General features: G+C 36.9%; 2 protein-coding genes across 2 annotated transcripts in view; one reads left to right on the forward strand and one right to left on the reverse strand.

Moving 5' to 3' along the window:
* The first annotated feature begins 1,082 nt into the window (after positions 1-1,082).
* On the forward strand, positions 1,083-10,904 carry atp1b1a (ATPase Na+/K+ transporting subunit beta 1a). Its single transcript, XM_051112160.1, has 6 exons — positions 1,083-1,310; positions 4,557-4,685; positions 6,264-6,419; positions 6,717-6,901; positions 7,046-7,129; positions 9,465-10,904. The coding sequence occupies exons 1-6, from the start codon at positions 1,217-1,219 to the stop codon at positions 9,717-9,719; spliced, it is 903 nt and encodes a 300-aa protein (XP_050968117.1). The 5' UTR covers positions 1,083-1,216; the 3' UTR covers positions 9,720-10,904.
* Positions 10,905-10,910: 6 nt separating this feature from the next.
* Positions 10,911-26,615, reverse strand: part of nme7 (NME/NM23 family member 7) — a 52,157-nt gene continuing 36,452 nt past the window's right edge. The window contains exons 11-12 of the mRNA XM_051112159.1: positions 14,074-14,181; positions 10,911-10,997 (exon numbers count right to left, since the gene is read on the reverse strand). Of these exons, the coding sequence (XP_050968116.1) occupies positions 10,965-10,997; positions 14,074-14,181 (141 nt within the window). The 3' untranslated portion in view covers positions 10,911-10,964. The remainder of the gene's footprint in view (positions 10,998-14,073; positions 14,182-26,615) is intronic.

The raw sequence follows: 26,615 nt of genomic DNA on the forward strand, positions 1-26,615 counted from the left end.
TGCAATGTCCAATCATCCGTTGTTTAAACATCACATTCTTGTATTACTTAAACATTCATTTTTACATTTACCTGATTATAATTAAATGTTACTGTAATGTATGGAGTTTTTTTTTTTTTTTAATCAAACAGACCCCAAACCCATAGAAAGAACCAGTAACCCCAGTCTGCAGGAATTAATACCTGCAAAGATTGACACTTGTTGGTGCTTGTCTATGATTTATGAGAAAGAAAAACGAGTGAAATTACATATATTCTCAAATACTCTATTGAGAAACTAAAACTCTATGGCTCAGCGCATGTGTACAGGCTTGGTGTAGGTGGGTTCACCTCTCTGCTTCTGTTGCCTCCCACAAATGACCTTGAATGGGGCACAGATCACATACTTGAACTTGAATCTTCCACAGGTCATCAGGAAAATGTTTCCTCCCCTTAACAACACACACACACACACATGTATGTGAACACATTTTATCTGAAAATCTAGTGAAGAAAATGTGTTTTGTATGACAGCGCCATCTGTACTTTCATAAATGCTACACGAGTGAATTAAATGATGTTATAAAAATATTAGAATTTGACTTGATCACTTAAACTGTTTTCCCACTTAAACTAGTTTGGCAGTACTATGGTGCAATAATAATATCAGATGCAGTAGCATGGTATCTTGATATCAAATCCTTGAATCATGCTGTATATATGGTACTCTAAGGTGCTTCCAAGAGTAACAATGCACATGGTACATTCTCAAAAAACTCAAACTGTTGAATAGGCCTACATGTAAAAAAAACAAGGTAACACCTTTGCACTTTACTCTCTTTCATGCAGTCAGGTATTGAGGTGGACTGTATGACATTATTTCATGGTATTAAGACAGAAGATAATCTGTAATTTTGAGGTAAGGAACACAGTTCAGAGTTTGAAAGAAACAGCACTGAACTGCTCAGGCGAGCATGAATTCCTCCCCCGTTTACGAGCTGTTACGCAAAAGCAAGCCGCCTTCTGATTGGTCCGAATCTGCCCTCCTTCTCTTGAAGGTAACTTATTAAAAGAGCCGATGGGCGGGGTCTAGTCCAGACTATATATTGAGTGGAATAGAAGCAAAGGTACCGGGTACGACTTTGTCCTTTTTTACAACAATTAGGAAGGGGACAACATCGCTGTGAAGTCCATAAGGCCCGCTCAAACACCACCAAAAAGGGAACTAAACATCGAAAATGTCTGCAAACAAAGATGGTGATGGTGGATGGAAGACCTTTATCTGGAATTCTGACAAGAAGGAATTTTTAGGACGGACAGGCGGCAGTTGGCGTAAGTGTTCCCAAGATTGTTTCCTCATCGCCTCTTCTCTTGGATTAAAAACTAGTTTTTCACCTTTGCTAGATGTTAATATTGATACGTCTCGACGTTAAAGACAGGAGAAACGGCAACAGCGTGTTTCCTGACTTTGGAAAAGCTCAGCACCTGTTTGAGTCGTGACTTTCGTTTTCGAAGGGAAAAACGCCTGGCGTTGGCGGCTTGCTATTATAATTAATAAGATTAATAAGAGATTCTCATAAAAAAAAAAAAAGCAAACGGATAAGCAGTGCATAGAGTGTGTGGATAGAAACGAGTTATAATCATGTAATAGATGAACCGACCAGTGAATAATACGCGTAATGAACCACAAGGTGGTGAAAATGGCAACCGAATGGAAAAAAAAGATGAAAACGGCGCTTTACAGAAAGTGTTTTTACATTGATCGATTGTTTAATTAACTGTTAAAGTGTAATTCCGTGCTGGGGGTGTTTGAAAAGCAAAAAGGTCATTCTGAAGGTCGTGATACGGATGCTATTTTTGTTTAGGACAGAGACTGTCAGCCAGATGCATCTGAAATAGCACTGCAGTTGTTGAATGACAATTTAATATTTTTTTTTCCACCCGCTAAAATTATTTTTTTAACAGCTGCTTTGTAGGAACCAAACTAGATTAAAAGTTACAACAACATCCAGTGATCAAATCGTTTTACGTCTGTCAGCCACTAAAGAACATTGAGTCCAAACACCAACGAGTCATTGTGACATAAAGAAAACAACATTTGTACAGTTTAGAGTCAAATCACATGAAAGCTGTAAGTCATAAACGAGTGACATGAACATGTAAGTGTAGGTGACTAAATAAGTATTTTCTGTCCTCAAGGTGACTCAAAAGTTTAGTTTGTGGCCTACAGTTAACGTAATAGTAATACTTGGTTATTCAATACTGACTCCTTCCTGCTTTCTTTGTGTAAATATATACCTCACACGAGTTTCCTATTTGAATGTAGGCTTTTAACGCGGGAAATCATCTGTAGCTGGTAGTTTTATCAGTTTTTAACATTTGTGTTTATCGCAGCCCTCCTTTTGCAGGATTGACTTGTGTTTACATTTACCTCACTTGCAAACGCCGGTTATTAAAAAGTTATATTATCCAATAGCCATGCGTTGTATTAAAATCCTTTAATATTTACTTAACCGTTGTTTAAAACTTAAACGCGTATTTACGCCTTGAAACTAAGGGGAAATGTTGTGTTTGTGGTTTGGGTTGAGTGTGACACATGTGGAGTATCATGAGGGGGCCAGTCACATGTAGCTTAGCCAGCTAACCTTAGGCTCTGTCTGTGTGTGCTTGAAGTTTCACTTTAAAATGAACAGAAATGTCTCGTTAAAGTGTTTTTAAAATCACAGACTTCACATGAGTATTTACAGTTTTTGTGGATTGAAAAAAAAAAAAAAAAAAACTTAGCAAACGTTTTAAACAAACCGTGCGAGTTGAGAAAGTAAGAAGAGGCTAACGATAGAGGAAGCGTTTTCACTGACGCATATGATTTTATTAAAACTCGTCCTGAAGAGGAGTTTTGACTTTCTCGTATCGAACACCATTAATTGTTAATGAAATGTTTTATTGTGTCAAGGTGCTGCCTGTAAATGCTTTGAATGGAAACCGGATGACTCACTAAAATGTATTGTTTTACGTTATTTACTCAAGTAAACAATGAGAAGATCTAAGCTTGAGACTGAATGGCATAGTTGTATTGTTAACATCTACCGTTTTCCCGAATGTGGGTTTTATATGTTTTTAAAACATCAGAGGAGTTTAAAAAACACATCTTATTATTTGTACCCTCAGGGACGAGCTTCTTTCTCTGCCCACATTGAGACTACGACACGTGAAACTATTGTTTGTACGACTGCATTCAAACTTGAATGTGTTTCCTGTAGATTTAAGAGGCGGCAAAGGTTTATTGCCAGGGCTGAAGGAAAGGAAGTATAACTTCGTCATTCACACACGCACTAACTGACCCTTGTGTTTAGTGGGGGCTAGTTTGAAATGGCTAGTGGGAGGCGCTTTCATTGAAGCCCCCATACGGGCACATAATAACTGACAGAGGAATGTTATTCGGCGGGTCGCATTCTGTTGTTGCGTCACCCGGGGACATGTGAGTTCTGGGAGCTAGTGTTATGAGTAATGTGTGAGTTTGACTGAAAGGGTTGACAATGTTAATTCAGTTGGAAAGTTTGGGTTGTTTCACAATTACTAGTAACTTTGCATGAAATGGCTGGGCTCAAAAGGCTTTCTCAGGTTGGAAAATTTTGAGGGCCTAAGGTACATGTAGTATGTTTATGGAAAACCGAATTAAACACTCAACCAGATAAATGATTTAAGAATTGAGAAATATTAAAACCTTATAATGCAAATTCATAATTACAGAAAACAGCTGACTAGGGCTTTGTTACTCTTTATTTTTAGTAGTTCAGATATTTTTTTAGTCTGTGGTGCTCTGACTTTACAGCTGTGTTGAAACCGAAGTAGTGAGAGTTTTTATTCTAAATGTACATCTGAGTGAAATGGATTATCAAAAAGTTGGTTCTATACATTAGTTGCTGACTGGATGGAAGCAGATCTGAATGCAAACTTGCAGAAGGTTGTAAGAAAGAGGTGGCGTTTAATCACAATAAATACTTGGAGAAGTTCAGAAATTTGAGACGATTGAGTTATGACATTTTGATTAAAATTACTAGGTATAAAATGAAACATGAATGAATTGTTCATGGTAAGATCGGGGTTGCCAAGTTTTCACTACAAAACCCAGCGAATTGCCACTCAAAAGTAGCCCAATCGCGTTTCGAGAGGTTTCCCCCGGTAAAAATTGTGTTTCGGGGGTAAAATACATGTTTTTAGGTCAAATTAGCATTCCAGGGGCTAAATATTACATTATTGGGGTCGCTACAACCCGCTACAACCGTATGAAAGTAGCCCGAATCCACGTGAAAACCGTGGACTTGGCAACAGTAAGATCTATAACATGCACTTAGTAAATACTAGTGTGATTTATTTCATGCAAACTTTAAATTCTCAATTTTTGTTTCATGGTACGTACTTCAAAATTAGACTGAAAGTGGATGCATTTAAGCGCCGTTCCATAAACAGTGTGTACATTTGGTTTGATGTTTGTGGAAACTCAATCCTGTGTTCTTCTTGTACAGTATGTGCTCTGAAACGCCCCATTGATTTCATGCTGTGTGTTTTTCTTTGCAGTCAAAATCTTCATCTTCTACGTAATCTTCTATGGCTGCTTGGCTGGAATTTTCATTGGCACCATCCAGGCCATGCTCCTGACTCTCAGCAACTATAAGCCCACATACCAGGACAGGGTTGCTCCCCCAGGTAATGATCCAAATTCACTGATGTCAAAGATAATACATGCCCAAAAGTGTTCAGAGGTTGGGTGTGTAAAAAGCTGTGAGAATGAATCACCAAACTGAAGAGATACAGAACGAACTGCATGTACTTTACCGCTAAAAGTTGTTTTGACTGGCAGGATTTTTGATAAGTACAATTTGCCACAAAAATGTTGATGTGTAGCTGATGATTGTTTTATGTACACAACATAAAAGATGTTTTTATGCCCAGTTATGTGGTAAACCTCTGTTTAAAGTGCGCTTGATTTGTTTGTTACCTGGATGACGAAGATTCACAAAGGCCTTGCCGTCAAGTAGTTGAAGCAGAGGGAACATTACATGCTATTCTTTGCCAGTGATATGGAATAATGGAAAGAACAAGCTGTTTTGAGGACATTCTCGTTTACACACGCTCAAACTGTTCCATAACGCTGGAAGTTAATTTTGTTTCTGCAAACCCTGTGACATTTCGGCAGCTCTAAAGGTCTGTCTGACCTCAGCGAGAGAGGGTGGAGGTGGTAGGAGTATGAGGGAGGAGAAGGAGAGAGACACACACAGAAAGCCATTTTGACCTTCACACTCCCGGCTAGTCTGACGAGGCTTCCCATTTGGGTTCTTACAGCACGGTTGTTCCGCAGTCCAGTCTTTGAACTGGTACGCCTTGGGGTTGGTGGTATCAGCATTTGTGCACTAGTTCAGGGTTAATCACTAAGCTTGTTGTGCACAAACAAGAATGTTTTGCAATTAAACTTCAGCTAAAATGGAAAAAAGAAACAGCGAGAGCATTGTACACTGCAGTTTCCATAATCCCTGTTAGGTTGCCTGTTGCTCCACTGCCAGCTTTGTCAGTGAATGTTTGCTTAGTGCACACTCCCACCTTGGCATTACATTTATCTGTCTTCGTTAAGGCCCAGAACATAAATGCCTCTGCCAAGAAGAACCGTTTCCCCTTTAAGAGAGGCGGCCCTTGAAGTCTAAAAAGAAACAACATGAGTAGGAATGAAGTGGAGATCACCATGGTGTGCAGCTATTTGCTGCAAAGAAGGCCGGACGTAGAAAAGACATGCTGCCTGCGCTCAAGTCCCGCCTCCCTCTTAGGGGCTAAAAGTTTCCATTGTGTGACAGAAGCACGTGAGGTTGTGGAGAGGAGGAGGGGGAAGGCTGGGAGACTCTCACAGGATCTAACCGGAGTCTTAAAAGTGTATTATACAACGTCCATGTAAATTTCCCCATGTGCAATAAACCAGAAGCTCCAGCGCATGCACGGAAGGTCATTACCACCAGCTTGTCGAAACAAAAATTGGCATTAAACGCAATATAAGGTTTCCGTTTGCTTGTTCTCCTCTGCTGGCTCCGCTCACGCCACGCCCCGCTTTGGCCGTACGTTCAAGCTGGTGGAAAATTACTGCCAAGCTGGGAATCTGAATAGCAAACTTCCATGACAATGAATGGACCAGGCATTCTCTGCTTTCTTAGCTGGAGGGAAAATCACTCTTCTAAATGTTCATTTTTATGGTTGACACCAGTTGTCGGGCCACATTTAACCTTTCCGCTTTACTTGCAGGCTTATCACACTCCCCACGCCCGGACAAAGCAGAGATCAGCTACTCCATCGGCGACAATAGCACTTACAAAGCATACGTGGATCATATGGACAGGTTTCTAGAAGCATACAACGATGGCAAGCAGAACGATGAAAGCAAATTCGAAAACTGCGGAGGTACAAGTTCTAAGATTATCTTTAAGTTGTATACACCTCAATAAACCCATCCTTTTAGCTATATTATTAAGTAGGTCAGCTAAAAAGGGTACAGTTCAGAAAGTGATCTCCTCAGCTCTTTGTCATATGATCTTCATCCACAAGTCAACAGTTCATGTTGTAGCCACTGCTTAGGTAGAGAATTGGGGCTTTATTTGACCCATTTTGGTGTTCTGTATGCCTGTGCACTGTTGTGGTAATGACAAGCAAATTCAGTTGTATTAGTCAGTAATAAGGTTTAATGCGTTTCGTGTTCAGAAACCCCCCAGACCTATACGGATCGTGGAAAACTGGAGAGCAATGATGGTGTGAGGAAGGTCTGCCGCTTCGATAGACGCTGGCTACAGGATTGCTCAGGATTGAATGATAAATCATATGGCTTTGCAGATGGCAAACCCTGCATCATCGTTAAACTCAATAGGATTGTGAACTTCAGGCCAAGGGTGAGTTATCCAAGATTGTGTATCAATATTAACCTGCTTATTGTCATTGCATATACATCAGGTGTTTGCGAACTATTTTTGTTAGCCCGAGGCAACATATACCTTGTATTGGGATTATAATACACTGCCGTTCTCTCTCCTCAGCCTCCAGCTTCAAATGAGAGTATTCCTGTGCCAATCCAGCCTAACGTTCAGGGCAATCTGATCCCAATCCACTGCACAAACAAGGTAAGAAATACTTAGAAAGCATCTGGGTAAAATTGCATTCTTGTGTAGAAATATATTGTGCATGTGTGTATTTTTACATTAGATTACTCTCGATTAGCATTTAAATAAAAAATCAATTTAAAGATGCAGTCCGTACATTTTACCTGGACTATTGTAGACTGGTTCTGGAACCGCTGCGGGGTAGCCTAGTACCTGCGTGATTCATCATAGACATAAACAGAGAGAAGTAGCACTGGCTACAGAGCGTTATAAAACGCTAAAAGTGATGGACTGCATCTTTAATAACATTGTTTAATGCAGTGTTTCTCAACTCTGGTCCTGGGCACCCCCTAACACGTCTTCCTTATCTGACAAACCCATTTCAGGTCCTGGAGAATCGGGTGTGTTTGATTAGGGAGACACACAAAAGGTGCAGTGTAGGGGGCGCCCAGGACCAGGGTTGAGAAACACTGGTTTAATGTAATCTTGAGTCAAAGTGATTTATACAGTATATTATAACATTAAGACAAAATTTAGACAAAGCAGTATTAAATGTCAGCTATAGTATAATTGTAGATTTGGATTTATACATGTGGCAGAAGCTTTCATCCAAAGCGTATATACAGTATTTATGATCACATACAGTACTGTATATTGCATGCAAAAAACAGATTTACATTTTATTAGTGCTGTCAAACGATTAATCGCAATTAATCTCATCCATGCATATATTTAATATTTCATATTTAATGTATATGTACATATGCATGTATATATTTAAGAACAATGTGTATTAAATATGTTTATATAATATAAATTATATGAATACAATGTAAACATTTTGTGGGTGTATTATACACAGTACACACATATTTTATGTAAACAAAAGCTATTGTTTTGGATGCAATTAGTCACGATAGCACTAAATTTGACCAGTTCTTTTTTTCCCCTGAGATTCAAACGCATGATGTTGGCCTGTCATGATTTACTGTTTGAGCTACAAGAATCGATTCAAAATCGATTAATCGTGATTAATCGCATCCAAAATGAAAGTTTGTGTTTATACAAAGAGAATGTGATGTGTATATTTATATATACATGTACGTTTGTTTTTTTATATACATAGAAATATACTCACCACATGCACGTTATGTAAACTTTATTTTGAATTTTATTTTGGATGCGATTAATTGTGATTAATCGATTGACAGCACTAAATTTGATCAGTTCTTGCTTTTCTAGAAATTCAAACACATGATGTTGGCCTGTCATGCGCTACTGTTTGAGCAAAAAGAAAACATTATTGTTATTATTATTATTTAGTGCTGTCCAATCGATTAATCACAATTAATCGCATCCACGATGAAAGTTTGTGTTTACACAAACATGTGCATGTGCATGTGCTGTGTATATTATATATATGTATATGTATATGTATATATATATATATATATATATATATATATATATGCACGTTTATGTTTTTTTTTTATATGCATATAAATATACACAGCACACGCATGTTATGTAAACACAGAATTTTATTTTGGATGTGATTAATCGTGATTAATCAATTAAAGGCAAATTTGATCAGTACAAGCATTTCTTGGGATTCAAACACATGATGTTGGCCTTTCATGTTGTACTGTTTGAGCTACAAGAAAACATTATTAATTATCATTATTATTATTATGTAGTGCTGTCAAATCAATTAATCACGATTAATTGTATCCAAAATAAAAGTGTCTTTACATGAAGTGCACGTGCTGTGTATGTGTTTATATGTATATATAAATATACACACCTGTATATAGTTAAGAAACAAATGTAATATATATTTTTAATAAATCAAATAAAAATATGAATACATATATACATGTAAATTTTTCTGAAATATATACATGTACATTTATGTGTATATGTATATATATATATATATATATATATATGTCAAACAATTAATCATGATTAATCGCATCCAATGTTTTTGTTTACATAATATGTGTGTGTGCTGTGTATACTTACTATGTATATAAATACACACACATGCCTATATACATTTAAGAAAATGTTATGTTTATATATTAAATGTTTATATTAATATAAGTATTATAAGTAGTATAAATTATGTTAATATAAGTACATACATGTAAATACATGTAATTATTTTCAAAATATATATGTGTAATATGTGTATTTATATATACATAATAAATATACACAATGTGTACACATATGTACTGTATACTATACGACACACACACAAGTTATGTAAATACAACCTTTTATTTTGTATGTGATTAATCGTGATTATTAGAAGTAGTAATACTCTAATACTAATTCTGGTTGTCAACAGAGAGAAGAGGATGCACAACAATTTGTGTCAGTCGACTACTTCGGAGTGGGGGCTGGTTTCCCCCTCCAGTATTATCCTTACTACGGCAAGCTGCTACAGCCAGATTACCTCCAGCCTCTGGTGGCCGTCAAATTTAACATCAAACCGGATTTCGAAATGCGCATCGAGTGTAAAGTATTCGGAGAGAACATCGATTACAGCGAGAAGGACCGTTCCCAGGGACGTTTTGACATCAAAATCACCATCAAGTCATGACCTTAGCTATGAAAATAGCACTTTTATTCTGCCCATTTCAAAACACAGTAATTCTAGATGAATAAACAGACGAGTACAAATTCGATTGGAAAAACAACTAGGACAACTAGTCTTGAACAAAGTTTCATAACATACGGGACCTACACTTAATCTGTACGCTTTCCACTAGCTTTCTCTGCATGTCTAGGGTTAGAATGTAAATTACAGGAAGAGTAGCAATAGCAAAGTATTTATTCTACTGTAAATGAGAATATTCCGTGAGCCATGGGACGTTCATTTATTACTGTAAATTATAATTCCACTACTGATGTAGCGAGCAGTGTTTCTGTCCCCTGAGTATTTCTGCCTAGTGTGGTCTCTCTTTATATTTTATGGAGTGTGCAGTGTAGTAGTCGCATACGATGGTCCTTTCCAAGCCATGTTGTCATTTCTGTTGTCTTATGTGAGGAAAGCCTTAGCGGTCCAAGGTGTGTGTGAGTGCGTGAGAGAGAGAGTTTGAGTGCGAATGTGTATTCGTCTACTTAAAAACTGAAAATACTGGCATGGTACGCTCTGAACTCCCCAGGTCTGTGTGTGTGTGTGTGTGTGTGTGTAAGTGACTGCACTCCGTTCAAATCTTCTCTTTCCTTTTCTTTTTCATCTTTTTCCATTGATTGCGGGGAATATGTTTTTACATCACCTTTTGACTTTTTATTTGATCATCTTGCAATTTGGGAAACTGGGGCTATTGACAATTCTGTGTAACGCTTTTATTTTCCTTTACTATTAAGTGTAGAACTGTGTGTCTAGTCTGGTGGACTGAAGTGGCCAGTGGTCACCATGGCAACTCAGTGCTTTTAATATTTTTTTTTTGTTCTGGAGACATCACATGACGTGGTGTTACTGTCTAATGAATGTTTTAGCCATTTTCATGGTGGAAGAATTTTATATTTATGCAGTTGTACAATTTTTTTCAGCAGGAGAACGTGTAATGTATGAATCCAAAAACCAAAGTCACTGGTCAAAGGTTAGAAACCTGTCAGATGCAAAGCAGTACCCCATGTAATAGGATGTTTGTTTTGTTGTTTAAAGTTCTTAAAAACTCATTGTTGGACATCAGAACACTTGTCAAGAGTTGCATTTGCTCTTGTGATGTTATTTAAATCTGGGTAAGACCTAAGAAGAAATAAATGGACAGACAACTGAGGTTTTGTTAAAGTGGTCTTTATTTAAATAACTGCTGGACGAACGTCTCTTATGGATGCTTCACCCGTCTAAAATCTTAAAGAAATACTGGACCTGCAAAACAGAAATTCCCACAGTTCATTCCAAGCTGCCATAATGACACTGACAAAAGGTCAATACTGTCTTGTGTATGAATTTTATAAGGTTATTTTGTCATCTAATGTGGAAATTTGATAATCCTGTAAACCTACAATGGCTGATTCACAGTCTAGATTAGGGGTGTCAAACTCCGGTCCTGGAGGGCCGGAGCCCTGCAAAGTTTAGAAGCAACCCTAATTAAACACACCTGATTCAACTAATCAAGTCCTTCAGGCTTCATTGAAAACTGCATAGTATGTGTGTTGGAGCATGTTTGGAACAAAACTCTGCAGGGCTGCGGCCCTCCAGGAACTGAGTTTGACACCCCAGGTCTAGATGCTAGTTTTCAAAAGTCAGTGCTACTCTGCAGATCTTGGGTAGAGTTCACAGATTTTACAGAAAATCCTAGTGTATAATGGACATATTCTCCCATTTTTTTAGCTTCAGACTATGATTCCATCCAGTCAGAGGATATAAAACACTGATTTGTCATTTTCATTCCCAAGGTTCATGTTTCTGTGCAACTTGCAAGTCTGGTAGAGGTTTACTGTATGATACCTAGATTTAATCTGTAACCATTTATAGTCAGATGCCTGGTGTTTTAAAAATCTGTTCAGATTTTAAAAGTCATTTTGTGTATCCCAGTTTTAGGTGTATTATAGGATTAGTTCACTCCCGAATTAGAATTTTCTGATAATTTACTCATCCCCATGTCATCCAAGATGTTTATGTCTTTCTTTAGTCGAAAATAAATTAAGGTTTTATTGAAAACGTTCCAGGATTTTTCTCTATATAGTGGACTTCAGTTTGGGCCAATGAGTTGAAGGTCCAAAATGCAGTTTCAATGCAGGTTCAAAGGGTTCTACACGATCCCAGCTGAGGAATAAGGGTCTTATCTAGCAAAGCGATCGGCCATTTTCTTAAAAAAAATAAAAATTTTGTGTACTTTTAAACCACAAAGTGTTTACAAAGCGAACATGCAAAGAAAGTCAAACGGCCTTTACAAAAATGTAAAACGCTGTTGGGTGATTTTGACTATACACATGGGCGTGACCTTTCCAATGTGATTACATAATGTGTGAAGTCGTAGATGTGTGACGCAGAACTAGTGGAAGATGAGCATTTGTGGTTCAAAAGTACATAAATCTGTATATATTTTTTTAGAAAATGACTGATCGCTTTGCTAGATAAGACCCTTATTCCTCGGCTGGGATCTCGGAGAGCCCTTTGAAGCTGCATAGAAACTGCAAATTGGACCTTCAAACTCCTATGAAGTCCACCATTTGGAGAAAAATCCTGGAATGTTTTCCTCAAAAACCTTAATTTCTTTTCGACTGAAGAAAGAAAGACATGAACATCTTGGATGATATGGGGGATAAGTAAGTTACCAAGAAATTTTAATTCAGGTGTGAACTAATCCTTCAAGTGTCCAATATTCAATATTAGTTTACTCGGTTTATTAAGTGCACCGGGTATTTGAATAGCTTTTTTTCTTTTTTGAAATTTTCAGAATGGACACACCATACTAAAAATGTACAAAGTATATTGGTAGATTGGTGAGGTCATTAGTTTACATACACCTTGCAGAGTCTGCAAAATGTTAATTATTTGACCAAAATAAGAGGGATTATATAAATTGCATGATGTTTTTTTTATTTAATACTGACCTGAATAAGATATTTTACAGGCGTTAACATATAGTGAACAAATGACCCCGTTCAAAAGTTTACATACACTTGATTCTTAATACTGTGTTGTTACCTGAATGATCCACAGCTGTTTTTGTTTGTTTGTTTTGTTTAGTGATAGTTGTTCATGAGTCCCTTGTTTGTCCTGAAAAGTTAAACTGCCCGCTGTTCTTCAGAAAAATCCTTCAGGTCCCACAAATTATTTGGTTTTTCAGCATTTTTGTGTAATTAACCCCTTTCCAACAATGACTATGTTTTTGATTTTTGATCCATATTTTTACACTGAGGCTCATATGCAACTATTATCCAAGGTTCAAAACACACACCGATGCTCCAGAAGGAAAAACGATGCATTAGGGGGCCTGGGGGTGTAAACTTTTGATCAGAATGAAAATGAGTAAATTTTTCTTACTTACCTGAAAAAAAAACCTGAAGGATTTTTCTAAATAACGGCAGACAAACAAGGGACTCATGAACAACTCTCACTAAAAAAAAATCATTTAGGTAACAACGTTAAGACTTAATTAACATTAAAGAATCAAGTGTATGTAAACTTTTGAACAGGGTAATTTTTATAAATTCAGCTATTACTTTCTCTTGTGGACTATATGTAAACATATTTTATGTGAAGTAACTTATTCAGGTCAGTACTAAATAAAAAATGACATAGCATTTTGTATGATCCCTTTTATTTTGGTAAAATAATTAACATTCTGCAGATTCTGCAAGGTGTGTGTAAGCTTTTGACCTCAACTGTACGTGAATTGGAATGTACCTAAAGAGAATATTCAATAAATTCTAATGTCTTACATTAAAAAACTAAACCTGTGTTAACCCGAGACATGCTTTTAGCACTTCATCAGGCCTCAGCATCAGCTCACCAGCTTGTTTTACTTTCAAACAATTGACTTTCCCTGAATTGTGCCTGTTACGGCAGCCGGCGTCTGTGCTGGGCCTCTGTAAGGCCTGAGCTCTTGGAATGTCATGGCTGAGTCGGTCAGCAGGCAAATGATTAACAAGGGGCCATTTGTGCTAGGAGGTTGGACAGATCAGGAGTTGTGCACAACAATGACGTACACCGGGCCAAACCCACTCCCTGGCATAACAATGCCTTTTTTCCCCCCTTCTACCAAGCCCGCTTGCTTCCCTTCCTGTGAGACACAACGGGCTGTAGGTCTGCCTCGGCCCACTGCGAACAGTCATGAGACCTGGATGCCATTTTGTTCTGGGCTTCATAAGCATTTGTGGGATCCAGAAATATTTTTGAAGGCGAACAACTTCCTCAAAGCGAGTAAAATGAGTCTGCATACAAACCGTGATTGTGGCTCTTGCATAACATTTGAATGAGATTTGCTTGTGCTTACCTCCAGAACCCCGTCATCCGGTAGGTCGGTGCAGTGAACGGCATTCTGCACTTTGTTTTTACCGTAAAGAGCTCGTAAAGTGGCGGGCCGAAGGTGGCGTGCAATTTCCTGTGTGGAAAAAGAGGACATAATGTGATGACAGCTCTGTGATGGGTTACAGTAAGAACAATGGAGCATATGCTTTGAACAGGGTTTCCTTAGTAGAGCAATTGGATAAAAGCACAGGTGACGACACGTGCTGTGATGGTTACTCATGCTCAACACTGCCGGGAGATCACATAGCGTCACATTCTATCCGGGGAATCGGGTTACTGGCACGTGCTTGTTCACATTTCTGCAAACATCAGCTTCCTATTTGAGTCACACAGTAACTTTCAACTTCAATTCACACTTAAAGGGACAGTTCACTCAAAAATGAAAACTCTGTCATTATTCATTGACCCTCAAGTTGTTCCAAACCTGTATGAGTTTCTTCCTTTGAATAAAAAGATGTTTTCAAGTATGTTGATAACCAAACAGTTGATGGTTGCCATCGAAACTTGTTTAGGTTTAGAAAGATATGAGGGTGAGTAAATAACAGAATTTTCATTTTTAGGTGAAAATTCACCACTGACAAGATGGGCTGTTAAAAAAACTTCTAGCTATCAATGCAGCTATAAATAAATAAATATGTTGGTGCTAAATAGAAGACAGCTAAAAGGGCTGTGGTGTTCTTTTTTTGCCAAGAACTTCAACACCCATAATGCAATTTTGATTTTAGTGCTGCTCAGCTGTTGATCCTACTGTCTGACACATAAACCACAATATGTGAGTGCAGGGAACATGAAAAAGAGTCCACATGATTTGTTTACATATCTGTAACTATTATTAAACTTTAACCAAGCAAGTCAAAGAAAAAATCTTATGTACAACAGCCTGGCAATACAACCTGGTTGAAAATCTATAAAATTCCAGTGTTAAAATGAAAGCAAAAATTTTCACTTGTAACACTTTCAAACAAATACAGGGTCTGCAGCATTTTCGAAAGTCTCTGTATTCTGGTTTATGCTGGTCATGTTGCTGGTCAAGGACCAGCATAAACCAGCAAAGGACCAGCTTAAACCAGCATCAAAATATACCTACCAGCATATGCTGTTTTTTTTCACCAGGGAGTGTGGGCAGTAAAAGTTTTTGTTTTAAAAAGCATAAAAAGTTAGGCCTCACATTTACACTGCTTCAGTGTTGGGCCATGTTTACACTGGTGCATTTTCATTTTAAAAAGCATAAGTTTTGCTATGGCCTGTCGTTTATTTTACTCTGGTGTTTTCGACCCTTGAAAACAGAGACTTTAAAAAATGCTGCAGATCCCGTCTTTGTTTTGTTTTGTTTGCGTTTCAGTTTAAGCGCACCAAAACTGAGCGTGGCTGTCCACATTCGCTCTGCATATCCTTAACAAACGTGTAAACAATAATGCTGCATTCATGCCATGCCATAATTCAGAGATGAAAACACACAACATTCTACTATATCTGAATCATGTGTGTCTATGGCAACATTATCAACGGCAAAGCCCTCATGTGTTCCTGAACTTGTAATTACAACTCAGAATGTTTTCGGAATTACGACTTCAACCAGTTACAGATGTATCACGTGACCGCCGTCAGGTTTGTTTTGTTGTTTTGTTTTTTACAGTCTATGGTTTTGACCCTAGGCGCTACCTACGAGTCAGAGAACATGGAAAGCTATGAGTAAAATGTCACGTGTTGTCATCTCGGAATTCAATAATTACAACATGGCGTGAAGGCAGAATAACATCATGCTCATTATGAATGGTCATGTGACATTTTTCAAGTTGTGTAGTGTGGACGGAGATCGTTTCTAAAACGCAGTGAAAATACAACAGTAGACGAGGATCGTTTTTCATTTTAAAACGCTATTTTAAAACAAAAAAGCACTAGTGTAAACAGGGCTTCATTTACTTTTGCTAATGGAAAACGCAAATGTAGATGAGGATCGTTTTCATTGTAAAACAATTTTAAAATGTAAACAGCACTATAAACTGCTTCATTTACTGTTGCTCAGCAAAAAAAAAAAAAAAAAAAAAAAAAAAAAAAAAAAAAAAAAAAAAAAATCCAGTCATTCTAACAGGAATACGTGTCTATTTTACACTGGCTTAAAAATGTATCACTATCATTTCTGGTATTATCGCGATAACGATATCAATGAAGATAATTCAGGGAATCCTGTTTCTTTAGAGAAAAGTATTATCTTTCCTATTTTTACCCAATGACTGTTCAATTAACTTGAAGCCAGTAGAAACTCCACATATGCTTAATAGCAGAAGTAATAGTTAGTGATGGGAAATTCGGATCATTTTACCGACTCGGACCTTTGAGTCTCGTTCACCAAAATGAATGAATCTTGTTACGTGTTACGTGTTACCTTCCTAACATCTACTGCTTACACAAACGCTGATCACACTACAAACAAGACAAAACTATAAGAAACAGAAAAAAATTATTTATTGTTTACCTGGGTCTTTAGTCTATGATCAGCTCACCTTACCTTATCTGACAAGTTTTCGGGTTTGAGTCGTTCGTTCATCACGTGACAGCCCCATAAGCTTAACCAATGTCTAGTTCGTCTTTCGAGTCTTCGGGTTCGAGTCGTTCATTCATCACGTGACAGCCTCATAAGATGACTCGAAGACTCGAAACAGGTGAACTAATTCCAGTGCAGAACCTAATAGGATGTTGCGCATGCGCGACTGAACGAATTACTCCCCGAGACGACTCGTTCGTCCCGAGTCACATTAAAGATTCGTTCAAAATGAACGAATCGTTCAAGAACGACCCATCAGTAGTAATAGTACTGAGGACGCTTCAGGAAATTACTAATCCAGTTATCGCTGAATAAAACGCAGGTAGAGAAATTTTAACTGAGAAAACTTACAATTGCTACAGTAAACATACAGTTGCTACAATATATGGTTTGTCTGTGTTCTTCAAGCAATCTTGGGTATTTAAGGATAAAGTATATTTATAATGCAATGCTGATCGACCTCATTCTGTGATATAAAGCCACGTCTGATCGCAAAAGGTTATTTCAAACACTCCACTATGTTATGAAGTTAATTTAGAGAAAAAGCATGTCAATAAATTATATCTTTGTTGGACAACAGGTTTGTAAACAGGCTCATACACATGCAAAACTGTATAGCACACGTGCTCCTGTAGATTTTCTCGTCATTATCGCAGAAAGAATAATTCTTATTGTGGGGAAAATTTTTACTGGTACATCGCAAACGATAAGATATCGCCCATCCCTACTACAATTACGCTTGTCTTTTACACTGCTCCGGCGTTAGTTGGGTCACGTTTACACTAGTGTATTTTCGTTTTAAAATGCATAACTTTTGCTGTGGTTACGCCTGTCCTTTACATTACTCTGGTGTTTAAAACGCTGTTAAAACAAAAACACACTTGTGTAATCAAGGCTTTATTTACTGTTGCTCAGCAAAAAAAAAAAAAAAAAAAAAAAAAAAAAACACAAAAAATCCAATCATTCAAACACGAATACGTGTCTACGTTTACACTAGTGTGTTTTTATTTTAAAACGTATATTTTTTTCTACGGTTACGCCTGTCGTTTACTCTACTCCGGTGTTTTCGACCCTCAAATACAGAGACTTTCGAAAATGCTGCAGACCCTGTTTTAGTTTGAAAACTTTGAGGTTGCATTTCAGTGTAAACGGACCAAAACGATGATGTGGCTGCCCACATTCGCTCTATGTATCTTTGGCAATCGTGCAAACAATAATCTCACGTGACATGCGTTTTCGGTTGTGTATCGTGGACGGAGATCGTTTCTGAAACGCAGTGAAAATGCAAGTGGATCGTTTTCATTTTAAAATGTACTAGTGTAAACAGGGCCTGAGTTTCGCATGAGGGCAGAAAAGGTCAGAGTGCAGATATTGCAGATATTGAATGTTCAGGTTGGTCACGCAAGCTTGCCGCACTAACCAACAGACAGCTGCTCGGTTTGAAAGCAACTTCTGAGTGAGATGTGCTTCATACATATCTATGCTATTGACAGTGGACCTGTTTTCGCACACAAAATTTCATTGAAACTTCACAAATCGCACCTTTAAAAAACTGTTCCGAAATTAATGGTTATTACCACTGTCAGGACAAAGTACACATTAGTTCCTCAGAGTAGTATCACTGTACTCATTAACCTTTTAGGTGCAAATAATGTACAATTTTGCTCATAATGTCATAATAATGATCAGTTTATCTCCTGGACATAATTAAAATATCAGTAGATTCCAAATGAAAATGAGTTAATTCAGAATTGTGACCTTCTGTTATTTTCTCTGGTCAAGCTCATCTCAACCTGACATTAACACCAGGCTGGCAAAGAACAGGCTGCTCAGCATTCTGGGCATGCTGTCATCTAGCAAAAAACAGCGAAACGGTAGCCGTGGAACACAAGACATATGAAAGGCTTACAGTTAGGACTGCAGACACGAGCAACAAAATGGAACTGATGTAACTGAGTGTAACGGTATAAGTGATAAAATACATGATCACCTTTACAAAGGTGCACAAATGTTAAACAAATACTCCTCCCCTGCCATTACAGCGTGACAGAAGTTCAAGGGGTCTTGGCTTGAGTTTGCTTTGAGTTTATATTTCACTGCCCTTTCAGCAGAATGTTGGACTAATACCAGGCCTTGACTTTAATTCGTGCTCACATGTGCTTCTCATTCAGAGCTCAGCTGGCCAACTGGCTAAAGGCTAAAATGGAACGTGATGAAATGAAATGTTCCCGAGGACACAAGCCCCGGCCGGCTCTACTGTCCTCTGCTAATCTCTACCAGTAGGAAATTTAACTCCCAATCACCACCCATGAGGGACGGGTTATCTACATGTAAATAAATTGGGTTTCCTTAGCCACACCCATCTTGTCACCTCCATTTTGATCTCTGGATTTCCATTTTACTGGCCTGGAACTTGCCGAGGACCACACAGTGCAAACAAAGAGGGAGTATTACACGACCACACATTGTCACAAGAGAAAGCCTGAGGCAAAATTAGTGTTTTGGTTTCAATAAAGAACATTGTCTGTAACATATGATTTCCTTTCTTAAGCTTTGGTGTATTTAGAGACTCTTGCTGGTTAGTTATTATCATCACGTTGGCTTAGAAAAGGAATGCAAAGACAATTAAATCTTTCCCTTCTTAAATTTTATGTAGATGTCATTAAACAAGTATAAAGACATGAGCAAAATTTGTTCATTTTTAAGTAACGAGTCAAAGTGATGATACAGAATTCTGAGGCACATCCTCATTTGATCAAACACAGATGACTAATACACATCTCTGAGGATTTTTATTTAATTATGAACAGATTGTGTAGCCAATACTGGCAGAGTCTAAATGGCAACAAAAGAGAAAAAATTCAAAATTCAAATCTCTAGCTTCTGCTAACTGTCGTGCGCACATTCACAAGAGAATTCCAGCGGATGACGTAGGATGTAGGCGTAAGCTCCAGTGAGAATATTCTAAACTCGTGAGAACCAAGTTTTGTTTACAGCAAAGGAAAACTAGTCTCCTCTTGGCTTATATTGAAATCCTCTGACATTTTCCTTTATAAATCCTTGTTTTATACTTCTAATTTGTGACTGGTGCTTTGTTTTGCTCACTCTCCATGTTCGCCTGTATCCTACGTCATCCGCTGGAACGCCCTCGTGTATATGCGTACAACATTTAGCAGAAGCTAGAGATTCCAGATTATAAAGTTTTAAACACTTATAATTTTCGTACACACATTGATTCGCTTCAGAAGGCCTTTATTAAGCCCCTGGAGGTGTGTGAAGTACTTTTTATGATGGATGGATGCACTTTATTTTGCTTCAAAATCTGAACAGCCATTCACTGCCATTTTAAAGCTTTGAAGAGCCAAGACATTTTTTTTAATTTTACTTCACCTGTATTCATCTGAAAGAAGAACGTATAGGGCCCTATGAAAACGCGGACGGAATCACAGAATCCAGTCATAAAAACAGAATTTATATCATGGAATTTATCAAAGTTCAGACTAATTAATCAAAAGTAGGTCATTACACTTAAATCGTCTGTAAAAATAAAGCCGCAAAAAGACTAATTAAATATGAATCCCACATGTTCTGCGTGTTTCCCCGTCTGAATGAACGGCACAGAGGCTCAGTTTTGTTTACTACTCATACTGAAGCGCGCTTGATGCTTTTGGTGATTTCAGCATCTGCCGTCTAATTAAATGAGGACATAAATATGTACCTGAGAGTCACTTCATGAACATTTTGCCATTTCATTTGAGTGAAGCTAGCGCCATATTATATACACACAGGAATTGACGACAACCTGTCAAAATAAAAGTTTGGCTTAACTTGAAGACCTTGTGCCAGAAATAGACCTATAATACTATTATTTACTAGAACGTATGTGATACTACTACTACTGTTGAAAAAAATAATAAAACTTTATTTTTTAAGAAATAATCACAGAATATTTCTTCCATGCTTAAATTTTAATAGTAAATCCCATTTATTTGGCAAAAAATAAAATGTGTTTAATTTTCATTAATTAATAGAGAAATTAAATCTATGTTTTATGCCTTCATTTGATAACTAGATAAATTTAAATACACAACAGAGGGGTAAACAATAACAATAAAAGATAAGGTGAGAAAAAAAAAAATTGTTAAACTTTTAATAAATGGATGTTAAATTGTATAAGTTTCATTATTTAAATTAATTAGACATACTTTTTTGTTAATAAAATGTCATGTAGCCATTAAAAAGGAGTCCAGAAAAATTACAATAAAAAAAAAAATGGAATCCAGACAAATTTAAATGGAAAGAACGGAATTTGGGAAAAAATTAAAAGATTTTATAGTGCCCTACATATACAGCTAAGATGGCTTGAGGGTGAGTAAATCATGGGTTAATTTTCATTTTTGGGTGAACCATCCCTGTAATCAGTTGAATAAACAACTAAAGCATTTACTTTGTTTCAAGTAGCCAAATTATTGTTTTAGTCCAACTGGAATCAAACTTTAAAAACACATACACTTCATCTTCAGAGCTGAGACAATTCCTGGCAAAGCTGGCTCACTATAATAGCGTTGGTTACCGGTAAGTGACCTGCAGCCACCAAGCTTAATGTCACTGTAATGAGTTGTGCCAAGCCTAAACACTGATGGTCACATGGACACAAACTACAGGCTCCGGTTAGAAACAAACAAGCTGAGGGAGTTCATTTCGTCTCTCACTCTCTCTTTGTCTCATGGAACTCCTTTGGGAGTAGTGCTTAAATCACTGTGATTAAATGACTGATATATCAACGCTGGTGATATCCATTTCTGACGGCCGCAGTTTGACGTCAACATTCACAGTGTGCTCGTGTTCGTATTCTAAACAGAGCCGTTGCCAGACACACTGCATATACACACTAAACCTCTCTCACCCCACCACACAGAACATAAAGTAAATGTCAATAGAGACACGCTGACGTAACACTACTGTCTGTGTAGACTGAGGAAAAAAATCGTTACCTCACAAACCCTCCTCTCGCCGTTCACTGATAAAATGGAGCCTGTATTCAGAGAGACGTCCCAGTGCTAGAGTGTGTGTGGATATCTGTTCTCTCACACTAAAAGGACTCTCAGTGGCATTTTAATCTCTTTGCCAATCATCACAAATTATTGAACACTAAAATAACTGCAATTTAGAAATACAGATTTATACTAGATGGGTAAACTAGCCTTAATTGGTCAAATGGGTGAAAGACAATATGGGTGTCAGATCAAGTTAGCAGAGTGTACTGTTCCAGACTTAAACTCCTCACATTTAACCCTGTATGTGCCTGATCAGAATGTCAGCTGATCCTATTGCATCCAAAAGTTAAAGAACACTTGTACATTTTTATATATTTTTAAAAAATTATTATCAGGAACAATTCCTAGAAATATTGCATTAAAAGAATCCTTAAGATTTTGTATTCATTTTTGTCATAACATTCCATTCTTCCTAAAAACTTTTTAAAGAAATGATGATGATGATGATGATTAATAATTTCATAGAAATTAATATTATTATTATTAATTTTATTTAGAAAGGATTCATTCAATTAATCAAAAGTAAGAGTAAAGTCTTTAACATTACTAAAAAAAAAATGTGACCCTGGACCACAAAACTAGTCATTAGAGTCAATTTTTGTACATCTTATAATTTTATACATCTTAAAAGCTGAATAAATAAGCTTTCAATTGGTGTATGGTTTGTTAGGATAGGACAATATTTGGCTGAGATACTATCTGGAATCTGAGGGTGCAAAAAAATCTAAATATTGAGAAAATTTGTCCAAATGAAGTTCATAGCAATGCATATTACTAATCAAAATTTAAGTTTTGATATATTTATGGTAGAAAATTTACAAAATATCTCCATGGAACATGATCTTTACTTAATATCCTAATGATTGTTGGCAAAAATTGATCATTTTGGCCCATACAGTGTATTTTGGGCTATTGCTACAAATGTGCTACTTATTGATACCTGTGCTACTTAAGACTGGTTTTGTGATCCAGGGTCACATATTTTAAATAAATGCTGCTCTTTTGAACTTCTCATTCATTAATGAATCTCGAAAACACTGTTTTCAACAGTAAATATTAAAAATATTTGTTTCTTGAGCACCAAATCAGCATATGTGACCCTGGACCACAAAACCAATCATAAGGGTCAAATGTTTTGAAATTTTGTGATGTATGGTTTGTTAGAATGGGACGATATTTGGCAGAGATACAACTATCCGGGGTGCAAAAAAAAAATCTAAATATTGAGAAAATCGCCTTTAAAGTTGTCCAAATGACGTTCTGAGCAATGCACATTACTAATCAAAAATTAAGTTTTGATATATTTATGGAACATGATCTTTACTTAATATCCTAATATTTTTGGCATAAAAGAAAAATAATTTTGACCCATATAATGTACTGTTGGCTTTTGCTACAAATATATCCGTGCTACTTATGACTGGTTTTGTGGTCCAAGGTCACATATTAGAATGATTTCTGAACGATCATGTGACAGTGAAGACTGGAGTAATGGCAGCTGAAAATTCAGCTTTGTCCTAACAGGAATAAATTACTTTTTAAAATGTAATAAAATAAAAAATGGCTATTTATATACTGTATTCATAATATGCTGTACTTTTGATTAAAAAAATACAGCCTTGGTGACCATAAGAAAACAATATATTTCCCTCCAAACACTGAAATTCAGTGTAGTGTAAATTAGATAATTAGATAGTAAATATAAGATTTTTAGTGTGGTCTTAGACATTCAGACGTCTTTTAGTTTACCATGTACGTCAATGCAGCCTCTAACCTGTGAAAACAGCCATGTTTTTTAAATGAGTTTGCAGTATCTCCTTCACAGAAGGCTCTCACTTCACAGCCAATGTGCTAATCTGCTTTGTGTCTATGTTAATTTTCAAGCAACAGATTCCTTTCATTTAAAAGGCTGTTTTGTAATCCCAACCATGCCAAGATAGGCCTTTCTAGAACAATTACCAACAATTGGAAATTTCAAACCTAGCAGGCAGTCATTAAACACACACAAACCAGAACACCACATGGTTTAAAATACCAAACACCATGCAAAATAGCATAAAAACAGATTTGGTTTTAGCACATAACAGGGTTTTCTGAAATCAAGTTTTAAAAACTGATGGTAACCTTTAGTCCCAAATGAGTGATGTAGGACCTTGAGAATTAATGACGCCACAATTGTGCTTTCACCAATGTACCCTCGAACAAAACACTTCCCCACAGGAGATGGCAAGGGAATTGTCAATGTATTTAGCATACTTGAAGTCATTTAAATAAGAAACATTAGGTAAATGGCAAGGAACAAAGCCACCATTTGTTTAAAGGTGCAGTCGCATTTACAGTTCTTCCGCAATTTTTTTACAGGCGAAATCCAGGTTTTTCAATAGGAATTCATGTGAATATAACAGATTTTGCAGTGGGTTCAAGTTGGTGACTCAAATTTGCCGCACCAGGGCTCTACAGTGCGACCATTTCAGTTGCATTTGCAACTGGAAACTACTGCGTGTGACTATGAAAAAAATATGTAGGAGCACTAGTGCGACAGACCTGATCAGTATATTTGTGTTTGTGCTAAGGGGAAGTTCAAATGTTTCTATGTGTTTTTGCAACATTGAGTAATGTATCACAGACATATCTCATGAATCCTTTCATAAACAAAGTGTAGAGAGAGAGCAAATAAGAGATTCGCTGTGCAGTGTAGAGAGCTTCCTTGATTATAATGGAACTTTGTGAGATCACAATGAACTAAGATGAGTGACAGCTTTTAATGATTTTTAAGGGAGTTTGTAAATGAGATATTAATTTAATACAACAGTTAAATAAGAAGTTTATATTGGGTGACTTACATTGTCTGACTGGAACACTATTGCCTGATTTTGCTCTATTTCGTCGTCAACGTTCATAAATACAGTCACTTGCTTTATTCCTGAATGAATAAGCCGTTTGAACGAATCGAATGAATGATTCAGTAATTAAATCAGTGACTTGCCGCCACCTACTGGCAGTTTTAGTTTCATTTTTAAAGTATCTTTTCAGGTATTTAAATCATTTAATATTTCTATATTCAAAAACATTAAAAAAAATCTCAACATGAATTTATGAATTTGGTTGCACTCATGAGCCTCTGAGCCTCATTAAACATGAAAATACACCTGAATTTGTACAAATGAATTTTGTTAATACTGATTTCATTTGACTGGTAACTTATTCTATTTGCTCTTATTCTGTTTTGAATTAGAAATTTTAAAAAGCGTATTTTTTAATATATATATATTTTTAAATTTTACATACAAAGATTACATACTTTTAATAAAGTTAGAAAAATGCCATTACAAAGGTAAAAACAAAAATCCCCTGTAAATCACTTTAAGGAGTCAAATATCACCTCGTAATGGGAAGGCTAATTTTTTATCAGATTTTTTTGATTATTGATTAGAAGGTGCTTCTGAAATTTTGACCGTGCTCACAAATGCTCCTAAAAAGAAACGTAAGTGTAGAGCTTTGCGCACTGACCAATAAAAAACTGCTTGGTTTGAAAATGACTTCTGTGTCAGTGAACCTTTTCGCCCCTGAATATTTCGCAAATGTGAGCACACTTTAAATGAGATCTATTATGTCCCTTTAATATAAGTCTCAGGTGTCCCCACAATGTGTCTGCAAAGTTTCAGCTCAAAATACCCCACAGATCATTTATTCTATCATTTTGAAAATGCCTATTTTGAGTGGAAGCACAAACACGCTGTTTTCGTGCATGTCTCTTTAAACGCAAATGAGCTGCTGCTCCCTGCCCCCTTTTCCAGAATAGTGCTGTGCCTTTACAGCTAGTAACTCAGATACTCTGGCAAAAAAACATCTGTTTGCTTTTGATTATCATGTCTATCAATCATGTGTTTTAAAGGCATATTAGTTTAAACTTCTGATATACGTTTTTCTAAGAAGCACACATCCGAAGCACACGCACAGAAAGCGGCTGTCACACATCATGCGAGTACTAAACTAAGTTCTCTTCCATGTCATATTGTGCTTAAACTGTCAAACACACAAGTTTTTGTTAAAAACACACAAGTTACTAAAAACAGTTAGTTGCGAAAACATAATTAAGGGGGAGTAATATTATAAAAAGATCTCCTTTCTAAAGAAAGGGTAGAGAATGGATTACCAAAACAAAGTTACTGGGCTGTCCTTGTTCACATTTTCTGGGTTGGTAGATGCTCTGGGGACCTGAGCACTTAAATACGGAAAAAGACAGATTTTCATGATATGTCCCCTTTAAGGCATGACAACAAAGGCTACAGAGTAAACATCGGACAAAAAGTTTATGTGGTAATATATAAAGTATTTTTTCCCCAATTACAGCATTTTTAACAGGCAAAATAATCAGCACCAAACCAAAACAGGCTTTCCTAACGTTAGAAAACAGAGGGAGTAGCTCTGAGCTAATTTGGTGGCAGATGATGGGCAGACTGTGCGAGGCAGTTCCAGTTCAGTCCCGGTCACATGGCTCGCTCACTCCCTGTTCCTGGTGCCGCTCTGATGTAAGAGAGCCTTAATTAAGCAGCAATCGATGCTGTGGGACGACACTGGAGCCTCCTAAGAGAGCACCGCCATGGTTACCACAGGTCTCCACGGCTCTGCCTTTATGACTGCATGCTTACAGCACTGACATATGCTGGCCTCAGCACCAACCAACATCACAATTACACCCTGACTGATTGAATAACCGATTCATTTCCTTGGTTTACAACAGGACATGTACATGGGCAGATGCTGTTAGAGAGCTATTTATTCTGGCAGAGGTACAAATGAGCCACTTACGGTATTTATGAAACTAAATATCAAGCAGGAAATAGTTAAAAATATAACTATAATTCCAAATAAAATATACATTAAGACAGGCATACATTTTTA

Source organism: Labeo rohita, chromosome 6, assembly GCF_022985175.1.
Source record: "Labeo rohita strain BAU-BD-2019 chromosome 6, IGBB_LRoh.1.0, whole genome shotgun sequence".
Classification (NCBI taxonomy): Eukaryota; Metazoa; Chordata; class Actinopteri; order Cypriniformes; family Cyprinidae; genus Labeo; species Labeo rohita.